The following is a 21,874-nucleotide window of genomic DNA, read 5'->3' on the forward strand; positions in this document are numbered from 1 at the left end:
AGGACCGCCCATCGGAACGTCCAAATCTACTTGAAATCCGGAAAGGAAATCGTCAGAAGAAAAAGACATCCTACAAAAGAAACATCAAAAGAACTTAAGCAAATTAATATACCTTGAATAAAGGAGTAGCAAAGATCCGCCAAGCCTCGAGGAGGATCCTCCAAAGGAAACCATCGATGCCGAAGATGACTATTAACCAAGACATCTAGAACAGGACGCTGAATAGCACCATAGAAAGATATGTCGAAAGCAAGTGTTGACTCAGATAAACTTAAAGGAGACGGACAACTCCGAACTTGGTGAGAAGAAAAACCATCCGAAAAATGAAGAAAAGCAAATTTATGGTAAACAATAAAGAAACGCCTCCGCCAGCGACTGGTTAGGCAAGGAAGATAAATACGAGATCGCCCTCCTCTGCCAAGGGCGAAAACGAAGCAACCATCGCACTTCCTAAAGTCTACGAAATAATACAACACGTTAAGAGAAGGGGCATAACCCCGAAGCCTACACGCCTCCGAAAAGGCGAGCACTACTTTAATCGTACCGGGATAAAGTTGTCCCAGAGCAACCTTTAAATCCCTGCACACTTCTACTAAAAATGAATCTAAGGGAAACCTAAGACCAGCAGCAAACTGCTCCTCAAAAAGAACCGCCCTACAAGAGGAACCCGGAGAATTGGAGGCAGCCATATCAGCACCAGGTAATATTACCCTATAATCAAAAGGAAAGCTATACTTAAAATAGATATCTAAGACTTCACTCCTACGAAGCTTTGATCTGGTAAAAGCCATAGTAGCGCATGCATCTTCCACTCGACTAAGAGGCATCCTAGAACAGGAAATCACAAATATAAATACAAAATAAAGATCAAACAAGAAATATATTGAAGAACACATGGAAGAACACCAAGAACAGAAAAGGAGTTTCCAGAACAACGATCATAAAGAACATATACAAGTAAGAAAACCATCTTAACATCCAAGTAACAAAAAGGAACATACCTGAAGATCTGGAGAAAGCAAGTCACGAAGAACCAAATGATCAGAACAAAGAACGAAGAAGAAATAGTTGCAGAAATAAGAACAAATTCGAAAAGCAAGTGAGAGGGAAAAGAAGAAATGCAAAGAGATTAAATATGAAGAGTTTTGAATAAATCATTAATCATTAAATCACTAAATGTTGACACGTGGCAACACAGAATCTTACTAAAGAAGAAACGTCACCCACAAACATATGAAACGACTCGCCCGGAATACAAAGCGACTCGCCCGTATAAGATGACTCAGCTCCAAAAGAGCTAAAATCCACTAAGGCATAAATACCAATTACTTCAGCTCACTTGCGGGGGGCTAATGATGGATACCGAATCCTATAGAAAATATAATGGAGCCGAGTCACAGGGGATCCACTCTCAGGTGATACCGGACTCCCCCTGAAGATCCGAAGATATGAAGGAAACGCCGAATCCCTTAAGATTCGGTGATATGCCAATTGATACCGAATCCCTTGAGATTCGGTGATATGCCAATAAAGACCGAATCCCGCATGATCCGCCCAAAGCGCGTTAGGTCCGGGATTCGGGTAATCGACCAAGAATGGAAGTATTGTCCTATTCGGACACAAACACTATATATGGAAGGATAAACTCTACTTTAGGAAGATAAGTCTATTTAGGAAGACGTTCCTAAATAGGACTCTTATCAGATTAAGGTAGATCTCGACAAATCAGGAGAATCCCTACGATATTGCCGAATCCCTACAAAGTAGGATTCACCTGCCTATTACGACTCTACAAGGTATATTCGACTACTATAAAAGGAGCACGGGGTATGCCTAGAATCACAATTACATTCACATACACAAAACGCTGCTCAAAACTCTAAACTGACTTTAGCATCGGAGAGTTAATCGGACAACCACCGTCCGGTTAGCTTCTACCTTATTTTGCAGGTCTTACTCACCGGTTCAGAAGGCAGACTCCATCAGTACCGATCAAATAAGCATTCATAAATATGCTCCACTGCCAGAATTAAACTTAAAATGAAAGGTTGCATTTATATTGCTCTATTATTTGTTTTCAATTTTGTCCATCAGTAAATAATTTAAATTTCATGATGCATCCGACCATCGAAAATCCATCGGTAATAATTACATATATTAGTTTATAGAATTATTGTCAAAAAAAAGTTTATAGATTTTTTTTTTTAATATTTAGGGAAGGGGAAGCGCTTGTTGGAGGAATTGAACCCACGACCTTGACACTAGACACGCCATAGCTTGTTGGTATGCATTTCAATTTTGTCCAAGAAATACCTTTTAATTGGTTAATCAATTATACAAGAACTGACTAAACAAAAACTAAGATTTGAATTGCAATTTAACAAAGGAGTAAAGAAAATCATCATAGACTGGATCTCATACACCAAATCAGACATTTGAATTTTTTTTTTCTTCTATCAAACTAATATAATGGAACTAACCTCTCTGGCATTTACCGAAACATATAACCTTTTTATTTACTTATATCTTGCGAAAACGAGAGTTTTCATTGAAGAGCGAATTCGAAAATAAAAAACTGAAGCTATGGAAGAATATTGCAACTTTAAAACAGATAAATTCCTGTCTTGTTGCTACTAGTGCTTATTACTTACAGAACAAATCAGCCAAAACTTTAAATGAAGTAGAAAAACAAAATCAAAGGTTTGAGGAAACAGAATCCGGAAGTTGAAAAGATGCGAAAACTGGGATTTTGCTTTCTGCTGCAATGGAAAACGATGGGCGCTGGACTGCAGTAAGCATCTTCAACAAGCAACCTAAACGCTGGATTTCCAAAATGGTATTCAGACGCAGATACGCTAATCTGGCATGCTTTTTTGCATCATAAAACCAAATTAATACAAGGCAGGCAAAATGATGAATTGTTACTATGCAAATCATATACATGATTAAACGAAAACCTCATTCCAAATTTGTTGGGATTGTTTTCACAATTCCCCTCGCTTCAAATGTACAAGTACAGAAAATTCTAGCGTTAGATGCTGTTAGTAATTCTTATCACTACATCTCTTGAGTGATCCTGGATGTTTATCTTCTTCTCCACAACATATGATTTTATACGGATGTCTCGAAATATTTGCTACTAAATAGACACTGTTAAATACTGTTGAAAATGTTTATTAAATAATCAATCCAAAAACTCAAACTATTAGGTGAAACTCAAAAAATGATTCCAATCAATCCAAAAATTCAAGTTTTTAGGTGAGGCTCAAACTACAATTTATTATCCCTAACACATGCTCCATTACCTTGTGCTCAAATATTTACTTAATCAAGTCCAGAGTCAAACACCAGATTTTTCGATAAATATTGTTAAATGTGCTTGTCAAATAACTAATGAACCCCAAACCGTTGTTATGTGAGACTCTAACTATGATTTATCAACTCTAACGGTATTATTCTATTTGCGCTGGTAATATTTAATATACAGAATCAGTCCAAAAACTAAAACTTAGCAATGAACATGAGCTCATCTACAATCTCTTAAACTGACCCATGTAGGTTTAACATTATTTATTTAACTTCATATGGATGAAATATAAACATAAAATTGGATTTGACTCATCAACTTCAATAAGCAAGTGTAATGAAGCTCTTTATCAAGTTTAAGCACAGACAGGTCACTCAACTAGAATAATTAATGTCATTACCTATCAAATTGTGGCCTGATTATAAGAGATGAATCAAATTGAGATGTGAAAACAATTAGTGCAGATTCCTAGTCTTAGCGGATTCATAAATTAAAGCAGCACAAGCAGTTTATGTCTGCGAGCATGATACGAAAATGGCAACCATGATAAAACAACATATCAAATAAGATTGTCAAAAAACTTCTAGCAAGTATGCACGGTTAATTACAAAGGGAAAGTACCTTAGTTAACAAGTTGTGTTATGATGTTTTGTCCTTAATTGGGGAAGCCAATAGCAGAAGTAGATGAATTGAATGAGTATCTGGAGAAAATTAAGGTTCTAAACAAAATAATTTCTTCATATTTGCATAGGTCAAAATTGTTTTCCATTTTGCAATCAACCTGAATAAGAGAATCGCACAAATATAAACGGCAAGGATACTAAAATATCAAGCAGAACACAGCCTCCAGCATCCACCAACCAGGGCAGATTTGGTCTGATTTTTGACCATTCCAAGCTGCTCAATAATATGCTATCCAAAAGTAGTAAGAAGGAAAACGAAACAAGAAAAACAAATCAGAAAAACACCACCAGTTCATACAATAAGCACATATTCAAAGTAGAAGATGCAAGAAATTGCAAACATGTGACCTCGATGATAATAGTAAAATAATTCTCACCTTGCTACATATGTCGAATTTCCAACCAAAGCAAAGACAAACATCCATGGATTAAGACCCTGAATATCATTGAAGAAAAGTGTTAGTTAACATACCAACTCACCCTACATCTGCCACCAGTGCCACCGCTAACAGAGTTTTCCTTTGCAAGGCGCTGGAGATATGGTGTAAGTTAACATTGGATGGCAGGAAGATGGTAGAGATATATTCACCACATGATAATGCTATAGGTTTCAAAATCAACATCCTTACCTCCACATTGCCTCTTCTGATCTGCAAAAAATTACTACATGGTCAAACTTAGGGAATAGTTCTGATGAATAAGATTAGGACAATCAACAAAAAAAGACAAATGAAACTATCATTAGATCAAAAAGAAGTGGAGCAAGCTTCTGAGTTGCACTGAACATCCAAATTTTCCAAGAAGAGAAAAAGATGGGCTTGATAAAGATGGAAACAAATAAAATTTTTCCACTTCAGCTATATACCTACTTTGCCTAGATAGTTGCTGGTTATACACATTGCGAAATGCTATTACACTCGAATATCTTTTAGTAACATGCATACTTACCCACACCATTACTGTGGATCGATTACATAAGATAAAATGCATTTTCAGGTTTAATAATGAAAACATATTACCACAAAAACCCATTAAGTATACAGAAAATTTAATCTCACATTTAGCAAAATTTGAGGAAGACGCCCACCCATATATATAGCCGCCATTGCCCAGCCAAGAACAGTTCCAATCCCAGTGCCGCCTTCATTCTCACTTGCATGCATCATTTCTCCACTGGCCTGAAATCCCAAAATAAACTCACGATCGGTGCTAAACTCATGATCAGTGCTCAGCCTCCTTTGGGTGATGAGGAAAAAAAGAATTTCAAAACAAGTATTATTTTTTATTTTAATCTTCTAAAATAAAAATTCAAATATCAGCCCATAAAAGCCAATGATCGAATTCTGCTCTCATGCCTGGCATATCGAATCCGTCTTGTACCATCATCTATGATTCAAACAATTTGGTCAACATCTCATCTATTATAGATCAAGAAATTGGAAGACAACTTATTAAAATTGTTGCATTCAAGCTTTTGAGGTTGAGCTCACATCTGATATTTTCTTGAGCTTTGAGTGAGTGCTCCCTCCAAAGAGCCTCAATCATAAATAATCATAGGTTCCTCATGACGAGGAAGGAATAACAACAAGATCATAATTGTATTAGAAAAAAGTAATTTTCCAGTCAACTGGCCTGTGATGAGATCCATAAGCACAAAACCAGTTTCGGGCTAAAGTAAAGGAGTTGAAAAGCTAAACCATTCTATAAAAAGAGGTTAAGACATGCTCTAACAATGTGTTTTTGAACCAATAATGGACTTACTAAAAGGTAAGACGCATATAACACAATGCATCGTCAAGTTGAACTTGAGCATAATATTGAAAATATGTCCTAGTTCCGAAAACAGGGGACTTGAAGGCATCTTCTGTGTTATCAATTAAGGTGAAGCCATTTTCTGGTCAGGTGTAACAGTAATTCACTCATGAACCCAAAAGAGGCAAGAAGAAGAAAAATTCAAGAAGTGTTCAGACAACACAGTATTGGTTTTATGTTAAGAGCCAATGTTTCTCTTTGCTACGAATTTATAATTATTTTTTATTTGCTATATATTTTAGGAATTATGAATAATTCACTTTTATTTTATGTGTGGGGTAGTAGTCCGGTGATTCCTTTGTTCAGTTATGATGTATAGTTGTTTGACAATGAAGAAGAAGGGTAAAACAATCAATTAGGCTCAAAATTAAATGATGTTAGGAAAAGAAAAGTTAGAACTATCTCTGCACCATTATTATTAGTGGAAGTATTAGAATTAGTAGTACTAATTAGCTTTTTTAGTTCCTAAGCTATTAAGAGCTTATTGGGACTTTTTTTAAGTTAACAATAAGATAATCAAGTTTCGACAAATTGGTTCTCTAACTTTCTACAGATTGATTTACTGGTTTAGCATCATATAAAATTTTCTTTGGGAAAGGAAGAGAAGAAAAACTAATACATAAATATCTGATGCCAAATACACATTCCAGCTTTCGCTGAAGAGCCGGATTTAACTCAATACTGCCAAACTTAGGAAACTAGATTTCAGATTGGGTTACCTGCAAAAGCTTTCGTCCTACTCGCAATACAAATCCTTGATTTTGACTTTCTAATGGCAAATTAAGATTATCTGTTGATTCATAAAGATTCAGTGTGCCAAGGAATGCCACTACAAAAACCTGAAATAAGAATTTCCAAAGATATTGCACTATAAGTTGACCAAAAAATTGAAATTAGAATAGACTATTCACTGAAAATCATTAAATGGTTAATATATAAGGCTGACCACACATAGCATTGTTTTGGGGTTCAAATTTGGTGCAGATCGTGTAGCGCTATCTACATCATTTAAATTTGGTGCAGAACAAGTCGAATTATCCTCATCAAGCAAGGGCTCCTCAATGGAATCCCTACTAGGATATGATGCAGGGTGTGCCATATAGGATCCTGCTGTGGGAGTATGACTGCTTGTAAGAGATCTTGCAGACCTGAAAGTAAACATAAAAAAAGATGTATCAACGTTTAAACTCCTAAAAGGAACATTTGGAAAAACAGATCTCTAAATAAATATTAACATGCAAAAGATGGCTATATTCATAATACAGTCAGATGCATACAGCCCTCTTGATGCAAAAGGTCTAAGATGAGAACGAGACTGGATAGGTGGAATGAAAGAGAGGCATAGAAATTTCCACACCTGAACAGTACTATTCTACCATTGTTATTCAATTAATATTATTTAAGGATAGGGCACTGTTCAGTTCTAACATAAACAAGCCCTGTCAAACCGTTATTTGTACCAGTTAGTGCTTCTGCAGTTCAAAACCATTACCAGAGTAGAACCTAGTGGTCCAGTATTCCTTATTCCTAGCCTAACATGAGCAAACTGCTAGGGGTGTTCAAATTTGGGATATATGGATTATAAACTTTGGATGAGATGATATTCTAAGTGCAATATTGACAATTTGGAGAAGAAAAAAAATTGTATTGGCTACTAAATATTGGGCCTTTAAAGTAAACCAAATTTGAACACTCTGTATCAACTGCCAACCCAACTTCCAAATTGGATGTAGAGAAAAGGAAAAATTAGTAGTCTCTCAGTCTTACAAAACTGGCCTAGGACTTGGACGAATAACAGACTGGTTTAGATCCCAATCCCCCATAACATACGACCAGAACCATTCCTAAAGAAATTGGTTAATTACCCATCTCCTTAATGCTTTTTAATGCCATGCCATCAAGGATCAACCAAAACTTGGGTCATTTAATGGATTTAGAGTAGAAATTTACACATAATACAGCTCTTTTCCAGGGGAACTTTTGTGAGTAAATGCAGGAAAAGCTATAGGTGAACTTGAAATGTTTCCATTGTTAGAAGTCCTGGATCCATTTTTCCATCTCTCTACATTGTTCACTTGTTTCAAGCCGGCATTTTGAACTCCTAGTCTAAGTTTTGCTGCTTCTTCAGTTTGGTGAATTACTGGACCCTGCATTGCAGCACAAAGATACGGTTATGTGCGAATAAAACAAGACTCTAACCAGCAGATTACGACACAAAGTACAAGATCAATGACTTATATAGCCTACTGACACCAATATGTAAGTGCTAAAGTTTCATAAGCATAGTAGATGCAAGAATCATAATGCTTATTTAGCTGCATGGATTGTGACATTTTCAAACAAGAAAGTTATTATCTGATAAGAAACGAAGGACATCATGATATTCCGACTATGTATAAGAATTATCATGATATTTCTGTTTGTAGTCACATTAATAGAATCAGAACTCATTACGCAGGATTCGAAAACAGGATTTATTGAAAGCACTGTTACCCAATATCAACATGTGGTAGAAAACCTTAATATGATTTTGAATAGAGCATCCAAATCCAATAACACCTTATGCTATTGAAACCTTGGTACAAAATCTAGTGTATCCAAAAGATAAATCATCTTCAAATTGTTCTCACAAATTTAAAGTGAAAATACTCTTAATATTGACTCATTAGAACTCTTCCAACAAAATACAACATTAATGCCGTTTTTTATTCCTATTCTATTGTAAACTAGATAAACAATCAAAACTTAAATTTAAAAATAATAAAACAAAACAAAAACATATTAAAAATCTCGAAATTTCCAAATTGACTAGGATTTGAATTGTAAGATTTCTGCTTCCACATTCAAAGCCAATTTAAGGATTGAATACAACTCATTTTGTACTCGGAATCTTCTTGAAAGTTGTAGATCTCCGGGTTAACTTTTCAAAAAACTTTTAACCAAATCATTGGGATTTCTAAAATCCAAATTATTGTCAAAATACCATAAACTACTTATTATAATTTTGACTAGATATTTGATGAAACTCGAATCATATCACAGATCCTTAGATATCCTGTCTAGTTTTTGTAATATAATACTTATCATAAATAAAATATACATAATTAGGATACGTGTCATTTTGGTTCTTTTATCAGCCTGATAAAGATGAATTAGCCACAATATCACATTAAAGTTGTTTCAAGATCGGGGTTATAGTTTGGAATTAGAGTTCCTATTCATCTCTCTATATAACATTACTTGTTTCTTATGACTCCAAAAAATATAACTTTTAACATGATCTAATACAAGCTAAAACTCTTGCAAACATCAAAATACTGTTTATAAAATCATAGGAAGAGAAATATTGAACAAACATCAAATATCTACATAAAACTCTTGCCTCTTGATGCCGTCTGTTGCGTTTCATCCGTGGGTAGATATGACCATAATATATTGTTTGTGCAGCAAGAACTGTAGTGATAAATGTATACAGCTACATGACAACATAAGAGCAAGAAAGCCTGTTAATGAATTATTTAACAGCACAAAATGATTAATTCATTCCCAAGTTGATCATATTGACTTTCTTACAATGGCCATGTAGAACTGGGTAGGAAGCTGCAAAGAAAATAGAACATTTTTTAGTAAATTATAATACGAAGATGTTAGTTATTAAAAAATGTTTATAAAAAAACGAGAAGCTTATATGAGTCACTTAAGATAAAGAAAATATATTTGCAACCCATATCAATTTTGAGTTCTCTTAGACATTGTTACAGTATATAGGGAAGATAATGTATTTGAATCAATTATTTTATTATTTAGTAGCTAAAATATAGACTAATTGATCATGATTGATTGCATTTGATTATTTTCTAGAATATGATTTCCTTTCTAGAATAGAATACTTGTACAAATACCGATGTAATTGAACATAATACACAACAAATTGTTCTCAAATTGTCTTATAACATGGCATCAATTAAATGCTTTAAGAAATAAAATGTTCTGCCTTAAGAAGCCTTTAATCACTCTTCCTAACCAAGTTGTGACAGTTGCCTAACAGCAGACAGCAGCCGTCAGATCGACTTTTGTTAGGTCACCAACTTTGGGTGATTTTCTGTCGACACCGCCCATACCAAGAGGAGCGCTCGCTGCCGATTGATGCCCATGTAGAGTACGTAATTGTTGAAAATAATCTAAAATTGTCTGATAACAGACATGAACATAGTCATTGAACTTGTCATATGCACCTATATGAGAAAAATCAATTTTTCTTGTTCCTTTATATTTACTTAAATTTTATTTGCATAATTAACTAGTTATGTCCTCTGTAAATCCAGATAATGTGAGGCATTTTTAGACTTCTAACTTCTTATTTCATTTTATAGGGTTTATAAAAATTAAATTAAGTAATTTACTTTTCATTAATTATGTCGTGTAGAATGTATTCAGAACCTAGGCAGCACGGACACTTCATTCAATCAACGTGTCCAGTTTCGGACACAAAACTTCATTTTTTACATAGGAAACCTTAAAATAACATTGTTTCGCCGTGTCCCATTTCACTGTGTTCGTGTCCTTGCTACCTAGTTTAGGACCAAAACCTAGTAAATATTTATGCATGTGTAGTATAATGCTATTTTATCACTTAAGCACGGATATGAAAATATGGTTTATGAGCAGATCGAAATCTTGAAAATGAACAACAGAATGCAAGGTATGTGCACACTCACCATAATCACATCAATATGGTTCAAATGCATCAACGACTTCAAAATGACAATGTATGTAAACCAGCCTCACATGAAAATGGATAATGTGTAAGTATGAGCCTTGAAATCAATCCATACTTGCTAATAAATGAGAAAGAACCATATTAAAATCCAAACAAGAATAAATTTTGAGTAGATTATTCTGATCCAAACCTAAGCCTTTGAAGAGGTGAGGAGTTGGTTACCCCCGATTTAGTTATCCACACCTTCTCATACCAGATGGCAACTCGGCTTAATTTAATAAGGCAACCAAAGGTAATCTATTAAATACAAATGATACAGTGGCAGAATTTGCACCCTCTGTCGCCCTCAAAAGGGCTAAAGGTAACACCTGAGGATGGGTGCTAAAATGCTTTGCGTTCAAACTTGCCTTGCATGTGAAGATAAAAAGGAAAACACAGGCTAATGCTATGGATGCCTTTATGGGGAAGCATTATAGTCAAATGAATGGAAAGCAAAATCATTGTTTAAATCACAAGTTGCCGCAGGCAGTTTCCTATCTCTTAGCTTTCCGATTGTTGTTTACCTATTTTCTATTATTCAACAAATACTTATAACTCCTAAACTATTTGGCAAGTAGTCTTATTTATTCTCTACTTTTTATAGTTACAGCTGGTATTTTACCTTTTATAATTACAAAAAAATTTCTTCTCTGTTACCTTTTTCCTATTTCCAGACCCTTAACACTATGCTCATAATAATCAAAAATATTGTTAGTGCTAAAAGTTATTCACTTAAGTTGTCTCTACAAGTATCTATATCCTCGTTTTCATGGGCTTTGAGTAATCAATAACGAGTTTAGTGTGCATATTTTGGATGGTCTATGGGCCTTATAGAAATAGCATCTTTTCTTTCTTGTTGTTTTTCCAATCTTCTTATCCCTCGAGAAGTTGTTGCCACTTTCCACTGTAGTGATTGCAGATCACAGGGTTTTATTTAATGGCCATGAAGTTTTTCATGCTATCTGAGATGCATACAAAGAAAAGGAAGAAAAAGGAACAAGGTTTAACAGAGAAATTTAGATGGGAGAGACCACATACAGTAGCTGGTTCCAGCAAGCATCCAAAAAGGTTGAAAAGATCCCTGAAAATGAATTACAAATTAAAATAATATGCAGCAAAAGGAAAACGTTAAAGAAGTTATTATCCCCCTCTCTGGTAAGGGGAAGGGTACACATATTTGAAAATGCAGGCTTCTCCTTGTGTTTTCAGAAAGGCTTTACACTTCAAATGGCTTACAAGTCCCCAAAGGAGCAGTGTTATGGTTGCGCCAAGGATCGCCCACTTAAGTAAATCAAGTCAAAAAACAGAGGAGATTTACAAGAACAAATATCAAACACATGTTCATCAACTTCAAAAACTGAAGATGCGAGCGAAAGTTTGGAATTTCATCCTAAAATGCTTTTAGACTAGGCATGGTGTCATTTAAAAGCGTATTCAAGTGGGTCTGGTGTTCTGAACATAAATATATTAGATATGATCACCTTCTTCTGACTTTAATTCATTCTGATCAGCCAAAGCATCTATTACATAAATTTTTATCTAGTGCACCTCTAGTATTAAAATGAAGGACAATTATATGTACAAAAAAATAGAAATAAAACCCTTTTATCATAGAGAATAGCTTTTATGTGGACTGGAAACTACTCATTGGGGAAGAAAATTTCTGAGAAAATGAAATTTTCCGGTTCCTTGATATAACAAAAAAAACTCAGGTTAAGTTTAGAATAAGTATACTTATTACAACCATTAAATTAAATTCACATGTAAAAAGTTCATACTCTATTAGTATATATTTTTATATTTGAATAGCTTAGAGTATCAAATCCTAAAGAAATTGTAATTTTGCACCAACTGTTGAATGTAATTAGCAGACTAGTGAGCCTACGCCTATAAAAAAAATATTAATTCAGTTTCTTCTCTTTTAAGGGAGTACAAAATTTAAAAAGTGACATCCAAACTTTAAAAAAATATTTTCCACAAAACAAATAAAGGCATAAAGGTAACCTCTGTTCTCCTGTTGGATTAAGAACAGTTCTTTAAAGTTGATTGTATACAATTCTAATAATTTGTGTATATTATCTAAATCTATTTTCTTATTTGAGTATGAAACATTCTCCAAAAGAATTAATGCATTTCTTCAATGCTCCAAACTTCATCAAAAGCTTAATAATCATTAGGGATAATAACTAAAAAAAACCTTGAGGTAAAGCCTGATTAACTAAGTCATCCCTCACGTTTTAAAAATATATAATTTCGCTCCTAACACTTGCCCATAACACCCTCCTCCATCAGTTAAACGTGTTAGTTGACTTGGTCAAATAATCAAATTGTGAAAAATAAAGTTCATTTAAATCCTTGAACTTTTTTTTTTCATAAAACTTCAGAAAATTATAAAAATCAAACAAATTTTAAATAATTATCTATAATTACATATAAAATTGTAAAATTAATAATTTTTTATTTCAATTTTAAATGAGCATATTCTCTAATAATAAGAATATTTTATTATTATTACTTTAAAAAAATAACATTTGTTAAAATAAGGAATTGACTTTTAAAAAAATGAAATATTAACCTTTTTTATGTAAAACTACAAAGAAAATAAAAATATTTACTTTCAATATACTCGGTAAGCAAAAACAATTGTCCGCCAATGTAAGTCCTATTTCGTACCCTATATATCTCATACCAAATAAATATTTATAAAAAATTATTTTGTACTTTACATATTTTTACTAATCAATATAAATTTTATTTCATACCTTATAGGTATCGTACCAAATAAAAATATTAATTTAAAAAAATATTTCATACCTTATATATTTACTCGTCAATAAATGTTACATTAATTAATATGTAAGAGACGAAATAATTAAGTCATTAATATATATTTTTTTAATACATAAGGTAGGAAATAATTTTTTAAAAATATATAATTAGGTTTTAAAAAATTACCTATCAACATACTAAAATAAAAAAATTAGAAATTTTAAAAAATTCAACCCCTAATTTTATAAGTTTTTAAATAATAACAATAAAATAAAATTAATTATTATTTAAAAAATATGCTAATTTAAAATCAAAATAAATCATTATTAATAAATTATAATTTTAAATATAATTTTGAATAATTTTTTAAAATTTGTTTGATTTTTTTTGAGTTTTGAAAGTTTGTGAAAGAAAAATAAGTTCATGGATTAAAATTAACTTTATTTAGAACAATTTGATCCTTTGACCAAGTCAACTAACGCCTTTAACCGGCGGAGGGGGGCGTTTGTAAATTTGGGCAAATGTTAGGGAGAAAATTTTATATTTTTAAAAATGTGAATGGAGACTAAGTTAATCAGGCCTTACCTCAAGAAGGATTTTAGTAATTATCCCTAATAGCTAATCTCATTAGTAAGGTGACAAGAAGTAGAACATTCTCCCATTTAGTTTTAAGTTACAATGGAACTACTATTGCTAGAAGCATCACTTGGAACATCTTTTTTTTCTCTCTTTTGGGATTGTATATATATTGCTTAAACAACAAATTGACAAAATATCAAGACATTTACTTATGGGTTCTGCAGAAACATTCAACCATGTGACAACTCTTTAAGAAATGCAACATTTGAACCCTCCCAACTCTATAATCTGATAAAAACTAACCACATTATAATAGAAGTCTACATCAAGTTGAACTAATTGCACTATATAGTACATACACCCTCAAAGGATTTAATAGAAACTCTTTTTCTTTTCATTACAATGTAAGGATCCCAAACACACCAAAAAGGGGAAAACTACACCAAATATGCAATCACATTGAAAAAATTAATATACACAAAATAGAGGCCAATGAGCTATAGTTCTATTGTTATAAACGCTAAGCAGCATTCTATTAGGTCGTGGGTTCTATTCCTCCTACAAACGCTCCGTAAAAGAACTAACATTAACATTAGCAATGGCAACAAGAAAAGAGAACACATACCCAATAATCCAAGTGATCAAGAAAGCAATGGAGAGACCTTCAGAAGATTTTTCTTTATAGTTGGTGACAATCTGAGGAATTTCAGCAACACCCCAGCTGACAACACTTAACAACCCCACAGTTAACGAAATCTCATCTTTCACACTGCAAAGACAATAGCTTAGGTAAATCCTCGCCCATTCCGAGCACCGGTCCGCGCCCGGGCACACTTGCTCTCCCATTGCTGTCAATCTGCGAGATGACAAGAACACAGTTTAAAATTCAAAGATTTTAGAAACCACACATATATAAATAGATAACAGCAAATGAGCAATAATGTAAGGGACAGGATTGACATTCACGTGATAATCCAACTGCTCATATTCTATAACACATAAAGACAGGAGGAATCTTATTAAAAAAACAAAAACAAAAACAAAAACAAATTAAAATTAGATTAATGAAATGGAGAATTTACAGTGATTGGAGGAAGAAGGTGAAGAGAGTGATTGCTTTTGAAGCTAATTTGAATAAAATGGGGTGATTGCGTTTAGGGATTTAAAGGTGGTGGTAGAGTCCATTTATAGGTGCATTCTGTTGCAGTTTCTTCAATTAGATATTGTGAGTTTGAGTATCTCATGTTCAAATATGGTCTAGGCTAACGGTGGGTTTTGGACTTCTAGTGATGTCTATAAATAAACAACTTTTATTGTAAAAAAAAACAATTTTTATTGTAAAAAAAAAACAATTTTATTGTAAAAAAAAAACAATTTTTATTGTAAAAAAACAATTTTTTTAATTGAATTAAAGGTAATTAATTAAAATCATGGTTTGAATTGTTTAAAATAACTCGTCTTTTTAACATTTTTGTTTGTGGCTCAAATTTTTAAAATCGTTAATTTTAATTTATTTTTTAATTTTCAGTTTCAATTGTAATTTTTTGTTTAAAATGAAGTGGATAAAAGTTTAAGGCTTATCCCCTTAAAAAAACACACCTTTTAACCCCAATTTATTTGCACCCTCACGTTGAAAAACCATCAAATATGCTTAAATTATGACCTTTTATTTTCAATTACACCCTCAAATATTATAATTCACATCTTTTGATTTCAATTACACCCTTAAGCATCAAATCAACCTTTTTTCAATTCAAATTTTAATAAATATTATAAATGGTCCTCATAGTTATGATTCAAACAAAAACAACATCTTGCTTAAATTTAAAAAAAAAATTATTAAATATAAATCAATTAAATATATAAATAAATCTTTTAAAAAATAAATAATTCTTTAATATAAAACAATTTATATTTTTTAAAAAATTAAAAATTAAAAATTTGTTCGTCTTTTTCTAGACGAACCCGTCCGGGTTCGTCTCTAGGAAGACGATTTAGGTGTCTTCCTCAGCTGAGGAAGACGTGTCTTCTTCAAATCTGAGGAATACGTGTTCGTCTTCCTCAGCTTTGAGAAAGACGAGCGGGGTTTTAATTTTAAATTTAAAAAATTTAAAAATTAGTTTATATTTAGACTAATTATTTAATTTTAAAAAATTCTTAAATATAAATTTTTTTAGCGAGCCGGATAGTGGCGAAAAAATCATTTAAATATCGGAATATCGTTAATTAATTTTGTAGAGTAGAGGCCGCATGGTTGCGGATATAAATTTTTATAAAATAAATATATTTATTTATATTAAATAAGAAATATTGTTAAGTTTTATAATTTTCGAAAGAATAGTTTTATTTTTGTTTTAAATACAACATTAAGCACTATTTAGAATATATGCTAAAATTTAAAGTATTGATTTGATCATTTTCAAGTGAAAAGAGGTCAATTTGATGCTTGAGAGTGCAATTGAAAGTGAAAGGTCGTAATTAGGTATATTTGGTTGTTTTACAACGTGAGTATGTAAACGAATTGGGGCTAAAAGGTGGGGGTTTTTAGTATGTAATCGAATTGGGGCTAAAAGGTGGGGGTTTTTTTTGAAAGGGCCAAAGTTTAAATATGCATTTGTATTTCTTAGCCCCTCTTTAGTTCAACTCAGTAGCGGAACTAGGGGAGGGTTAGGAAGGTCGGCCGATCCTCATCACCGGAAAAAAAAAATTCATATAGGGGCGGTTATAACCGCCCCTAAACACTGCCCCCTACAAGTTATAGGGGCGGTCGCCGGTTGTCTCTTGTAACCGCCCCTACAGATGCTATTTGCCTATTTTCCACCTATTTTACTGTCGTTTTATTTTTCTAAATGGTCGAGTTTAAAATTTCGACTCTCCTCAGTTAGAGACCTAGTTCTGCCACTAGTTCAACTGTTACCTATAGATAATCATTATCTATAAACAGTGGCGGAATTAGAAATTGATCCCAGCCCGGGCTAGACAACATGCAATTAATAATATATAAATTCATTTGCATAAAATTTATATTAATAAAACACAAATAGTAACTATTATAATAATGTTTTGAGAAAATTACATAAAAGGACTAAAATTTGGCTCACTTTTCACGCGGTACAATCTTTTGTTCACGGTTTACATTTGTGCTGTTTTCATTACAATTTTGTCTTTTTTTTCTAAAAGTTTTCACCAGCAACTTTTTTTATTATAAGCTGACATGTGGCACTGCTGCCCTAACTGAAAATTGTCCAGCAGTTCAAAATTCTTAGCTCCGTTATCTTCACCATTCTCTGGCGTCGTATCACCGATAAGTGGAAGCTTCGTCTTCTTTTTTGGATTTGTTTAACGGAGTTTTACCGGTCCATGGACGCGACAATGAAATAGGACCAAACGGTATAAAACGCCGGTTTCGTTGACGATGACGGAGCGGTCTCCGTCGGATGAGATGACGCTGTCCTATTTGATTTGTTTGTAGTACTTGGTTCAACTGTGAGGAAGCTTGAAGGCGGGATTTTTTGGTGGCGGCGGAGGTGGGTATTTGGGGATGGGAATTGGCGGTTGTGGTGGAGGATTGTTTTGCGGTGGTGGGTTTGATGGGAGTGAAAAGAAGAGATTAATACCTGATAAAGAAATATAATGCAAATGGTTCACCATTAGTACCACCACATCTTTTAATTGCCTGCTTTGATTCCCAAATCGAGAACCCATTTGTCTAAGAATCAAAACAAGTACAAAATGCAGAAGAAGAAAAAAAAAGGGTCGAAAAAAATAGCAGCCATTTGAGAATTGGAATTGGAAGAGAGAGATGGAAAGATAATGCATGTGATGTGGGTGGACAATTGACTCGGTGTGTGTTGTTTATATAAAAAGTGTATAAATTTGTGAATAGCAAGCTGTTGATTATATTATTTATATAGCGGATACATCTCCGATACATATATGGTACATCTCTGATACATCTATTGTACTGCTATTTTCAATATATTTTAATAAATTTCTCTAATACATATTTAATACATCTCCGATACATACTAGATAGATACTCAATCGTTTGAATTTTTTTTATTTTTTATACATCTTTTTTTTATTTAATATATATATATATATATATATATATATAAGACGTATTTGAAAATTTTATTACTTGTATTACATATATATTTTGTATATATATTTGATACATCTCCGACACATAATTTATTACATGATATATATATATATATATATATATATATATATATATATATATATATATATATATATATATATATATATATATATATATATATATATGTTTTTTACTAAATTTATACACGATAATTTTTATTTAAAAAAAATGCACATACATAATTTATACGTGATAGATATTTTTAAAATGTACTGAATAGATACATAGTTGATACATACTTTATACATAATATGTACATCGCGAATATATAATTTATACATACTATACATGATATACATGATATATACATCGCAAATATATATTTTAGGGCTGGAAGAAAGAAGGACTAGTGGGCAATGCTGTTTTTATTAGTTATTAACATGATTTAACAATGGTGTTTGTGTGTTTTGAATTTTAGGATTGTTTTATGTTTCTTGATACAGTTTATGTTTATTTTTGTGTTTGAATCATTTAATTAAAAGTTTTCATTGCAGTATTCCTTTTGTTCTGTTTTTTATTTCAGTAGCATGATGTTGTGTTTTTTATGTACGATACATGAATCATACATGTATGATACATGTCCAGAAAATAATTTTAGTAACACAAGCCACAGTTGATACAGATTATATTATAAAAGACATCAAATATCAAACAAAACAACAATATTCTATTCATTTTTACCACATATTTAATGTCATACTCCTCAATTCAAGTAGCTATACACAGAAAGTACAACAGTCTAAAATTTAATGAACAACCCATAAACAAAAATTAAAAAAAGAACAAATATGTAACTATAATTAATCACGATTTTAGGCTTTTTTGGCATATTTCGGCAAGTTTTCCGGTTGTATCTACCTTGTCCACATCTTCCACATTTGCCTTTTTTTTAATTTCCCACTTTGATGTGTACCTTTACTTTTTGGACCTTCCAGTTTTTGTCTTCAAAATCATCATATATATATTTGAATCTTTCCATTTGCCTTTGTGTTGTATCATAACTGGGATTGATTCCATCTGTATAAAAAATTAAATCTGATTAGATCTAGTAAAAAGTTACTTTTGAGCTTTTTAGATCTTATTTTTTTTATGTAAAAGCTTATTAAATATACATATAAGATACAATGTGTTTCATGAGTAAAATACAAAATTGTACCTTGCACTTGTTCAGCAATGGCGATAATCTCTGAGGTTGAAGATGACGAAGATTTAGCTTTGATATTTTCTGTATATAAATTAGGTATATGAAATTGTTTTGTTAATGAGGAAAGAATATTGTATAACAGAAAATCAATCACATACCATGTGTCGTAATGGGATTGGTTCACAATTTTCCTTTTTGAGTGAAGGAATTGCAGATCACGTTGTTTTGATTTTTTATTGCTAGTGACATCATGCGCGCGCGTGTCAGTTTCTAATTGTAAAGGTGCTCATGTAAAGTTTTGTTTTTTCTGGTGCAAATGATAAGAATCTTAGTTGATTGGTGTTTGTTGTAAAAGGTAGGCGTTTTGGTATATTTGTGTCATTTTCTCTAATTTTTTTGCATTAGTTCCGATCGCGGGGAGGCAATTGTATTCTTCGCGTCTGAATAGCTTGAAAGCGATGGGCTCGTCATCAATCTTCACAAAAATTTGTTTCTCAATAAAACATGATAAACTGTCGCTTAAAAACTCATCCCCCATTTTGTTACGCAAATCGGTCTGATAATACTTATTGCTGAAAATGCCCTTTCAACTGAAATAGTTGAAACTGGTAAAACTAATGCTAATTCAATCAATCGATAAATAAGGGGATAAACAAGGCACTTCTCTGTTTCGACCAGCTTCTTTGCAAGTTGTCCGATTCCTACAAGCTCAACAAAATCAGCACTTTGCTTCATATCAAGTATGTATATCTCTAACTGATCCCTCAACATCATTAAATCCAATGTAGAAAAATCTTCTGGATAAAGCTCGTCTAGATGACAAAATTTGAAGGCATCAAATCTGAAAAACAATTGTCTTAGATCGAGACAGCTTAAACAAGAAAGCAACTCGAGATTTTCTTCAGAGAAGCGGTCATTCATCTCTTGCACATTCACATTAATAACCTAATTTAAAAAAAATATCAAAACTAAGAGAATTATGAAGTGTAATAATATATTAAAAAATTACTAACCTCAAAAAATATTTCCACACAGAAACAATGAGAATATGTTATAGTTTGACCTTCACGTTTTGACCGCCAACGAGTCGGTAAACTATCTTCCAAATTAGGCATATCGATAGAATTTTCAACACAAAACTTGCGAACATCATCAAAAAGATTCATTCCATCCATCCTCCCTATATGATTGAAACTTGACCTTTACAGCACGTACCATGTCAAAAGCGTTCACAATATATTGATTTTTCTCTTGCAAAACTTGTGACAATCCATTTGTAACTGCCAAGACTTTTTTCATCAAATGCAAGGTGAATACGAATTCAAAATCTTCCATTCGGTCAAGCAAACCCAAAGCTGCACCCTTTTTCTTTGAATCAGTTGCATCATCATGAACATTCCCAATCACTTCCATTACTGAAGGCCACATCGCCAATATACAAAGTATCGTCTGATAATGAGAACCCCATCTTGTGTCTCCAGGTCTTGCAAGACTTGTCTCTTGATGCAACCCTCTTCCCGAAGAGATTTCACCCTTTTCTAATCGTGTGACCATAAGATCATGTTGGCTTAGTCTGAGCGCATCTTTTTCTTTATAGGAAGCTCCAACCGTGTTCACAATCATGGATAAATAACTAAATGAATTCTCCACAATCGGTAATATTTTTGCAACGGCAAAACCGCCAATTGAAGCTGGTGAGCAAAACAATGAACATACCTAGCATATGGATTCTCATTAAGTATGAGCGACTTTAAACCGTTGAATTCTCCACGCATGTTTGAAGCCCAATCATATGCTTGCCCTCACAGTCTAGATATTGAAAATCCATACTTTGCAAAAACAATTGTCAATAGCTTCCTTTAAAGTATGCGATGAAGTATCTGCTACATGCTCAACTGAAAGAAACCTCTTGAGAATCTCTCCATGATCATCAACATATCTCACCATAATCGCCATATGTACTTTCACCGAGTTATCCCGGGATTCGTCAACCATGAGTGAGAAAACGCGATCTCCAATGTCCTTAATAATGGTAGTTCTCACTTCTTCGGCACAAGCATGCACTAATTCTTTTTGAATTTTTTCAAAAGTCATATGATTATTTCCTAAAATATTGAAAAATGAGTTTAATCATTTAACATAATCAAAGTATATTACTAGTAAATATGAATTAATTAAATCATGTTTGTAAATTACCTAGAGCATTAATATTTAGCACATTTGCAATCTCTTCATTATGGTCACAATCCCTTTGGAGTAACTCAATGAAGTTGCCTCTACTCAATGAATCACTCGACTCATCATGCCCACAGAAAGGTAATCCTTGCTTGAGTAAGAATCGAATGGCATCCAAAACCGCTGTTAATTTAGTACGATAAGCAACCTCCATGATAGAAGAGTGTTGAGTAAATATGTGCTCCACACTTTGTCGTTGATTTTTGTATGCTTGATATTTTCTCGCTGTATAATTGTGGTCACTATCAACACATTTCCAACATGTTCTCCCAAGCTAACTTTTGCATTCTTTCAATTATTGAATCCTGTTTTTGTGAATACTTCTCAACCACCTTGAGACTTAGGTTTTGGTGGTTTAAATAAATAACACCAAAATCAAAATCTTGCATCTTTTGATACACTATACTCCAACCACACATAG

At 32.7% G+C, this 21,874-nt stretch overlaps 2 protein-coding genes across 9 annotated transcripts; both read right to left on the minus strand.

Annotated features, from left to right (window-relative positions):
* Positions 1 to 2,582: 2,582 nt before the first annotated feature.
* LOC126660993 (uncharacterized) lies at positions 2,583 to 15,167 on the minus strand. Of its 8 annotated transcripts, none has more exons than XM_050354730.2 (14): positions 14,992 to 15,167; positions 14,535 to 14,765; positions 11,600 to 11,642; positions 9,376 to 9,402; positions 9,185 to 9,277; positions 7,753 to 7,949; positions 6,749 to 6,950; positions 6,522 to 6,641; positions 5,049 to 5,168; positions 4,620 to 4,640; positions 4,368 to 4,426; positions 4,129 to 4,219; positions 3,929 to 4,008; positions 2,583 to 2,820 (listed from the first exon to the last, which is right to left on the minus strand). In XM_050354730.2, the coding sequence occupies exons 2-13, from the start codon at positions 14,753 to 14,755 to the stop codon at positions 3,934 to 3,936; spliced, it is 1,269 nt and encodes a 422-aa protein (XP_050210687.1). In that variant the 5' UTR covers positions 14,756 to 14,765; positions 14,992 to 15,167; the 3' UTR covers positions 2,583 to 2,820; positions 3,929 to 3,933. The 8 variants fall into 8 exon arrangements, 6 of the variants coding, with proteins under 6 accessions (XP_050210687.1, XP_050210686.1, XP_050210688.1 ...); XM_050354729.2 differs by having other exon boundaries at positions 2,583 to 2,868; positions 14,992 to 15,166; XM_050354731.2 differs by lacking the exon at positions 2,583 to 2,820 and adding an exon at positions 2,900 to 3,160.
* A 5,203-nt stretch (positions 15,168 to 20,370) lies between these two features.
* Positions 20,371 to 21,607, minus strand: LOC126661635 (uncharacterized). Its single transcript, XM_050355487.1, has 3 exons — positions 21,415 to 21,607; positions 21,049 to 21,323; positions 20,371 to 20,934 (listed from the first exon to the last, which is right to left on the minus strand). Exons 1-3 carry the CDS (start codon positions 21,605 to 21,607, stop codon positions 20,371 to 20,373), a joined length of 1,032 nt encoding a protein of 343 aa, XP_050211444.1.
* Positions 21,608 to 21,874: the final 267 nt, after the last annotated feature.

Source organism: Mercurialis annua, linkage group LG8 (assembly GCF_937616625.2).
Source record: "Mercurialis annua linkage group LG8, ddMerAnnu1.2, whole genome shotgun sequence".
Lineage (NCBI taxonomy): Eukaryota > Viridiplantae > Streptophyta > Magnoliopsida > Malpighiales > Euphorbiaceae > Mercurialis > Mercurialis annua.

Excerpts from the sequence above, each read along its gene's own strand:
- LOC126660993 (XM_050354730.2), bottom strand. The coding sequence starts at position 14,755 with ATGGGAGAGCAAGTGTGCCCGGGCGCGGACCGGTGCTCGGAATGGGCG. Across the intron at positions 6,951-7,752 it reads GGAAAAGAGCTGTATTATGT|GTCTGCAAGATCTCTTACAA; the intron begins GTAAATTTCTAC and ends GTTTACTTTCAG. Across the intron at positions 4,220-4,367 it reads AATTCGACATATGTAGCAAG|CATATTATTGAGCAGCTTGG; the intron begins GTGAGAATTATT and ends ACTTTTGGATAG.
- LOC126661635 (XM_050355487.1), bottom strand. The coding sequence starts at position 21,607 with ATGGAGGTTGCTTATCGTACTAAATTAACAGCGGTTTTGGATGCCATT. Across the intron at positions 21,324-21,414 it reads GCTAAATATTAATGCTCTAG|GAAATAATCATATGACTTTT; the intron begins GTAATTTACAAA and ends TCAATATTTTAG. Across the intron at positions 20,935-21,048 it reads TTGACAATTGTTTTTGCAAA|GTATGTTCATTGTTTTGCTC; the intron begins GTATGGATTTTC and ends TCCATATGCTAG.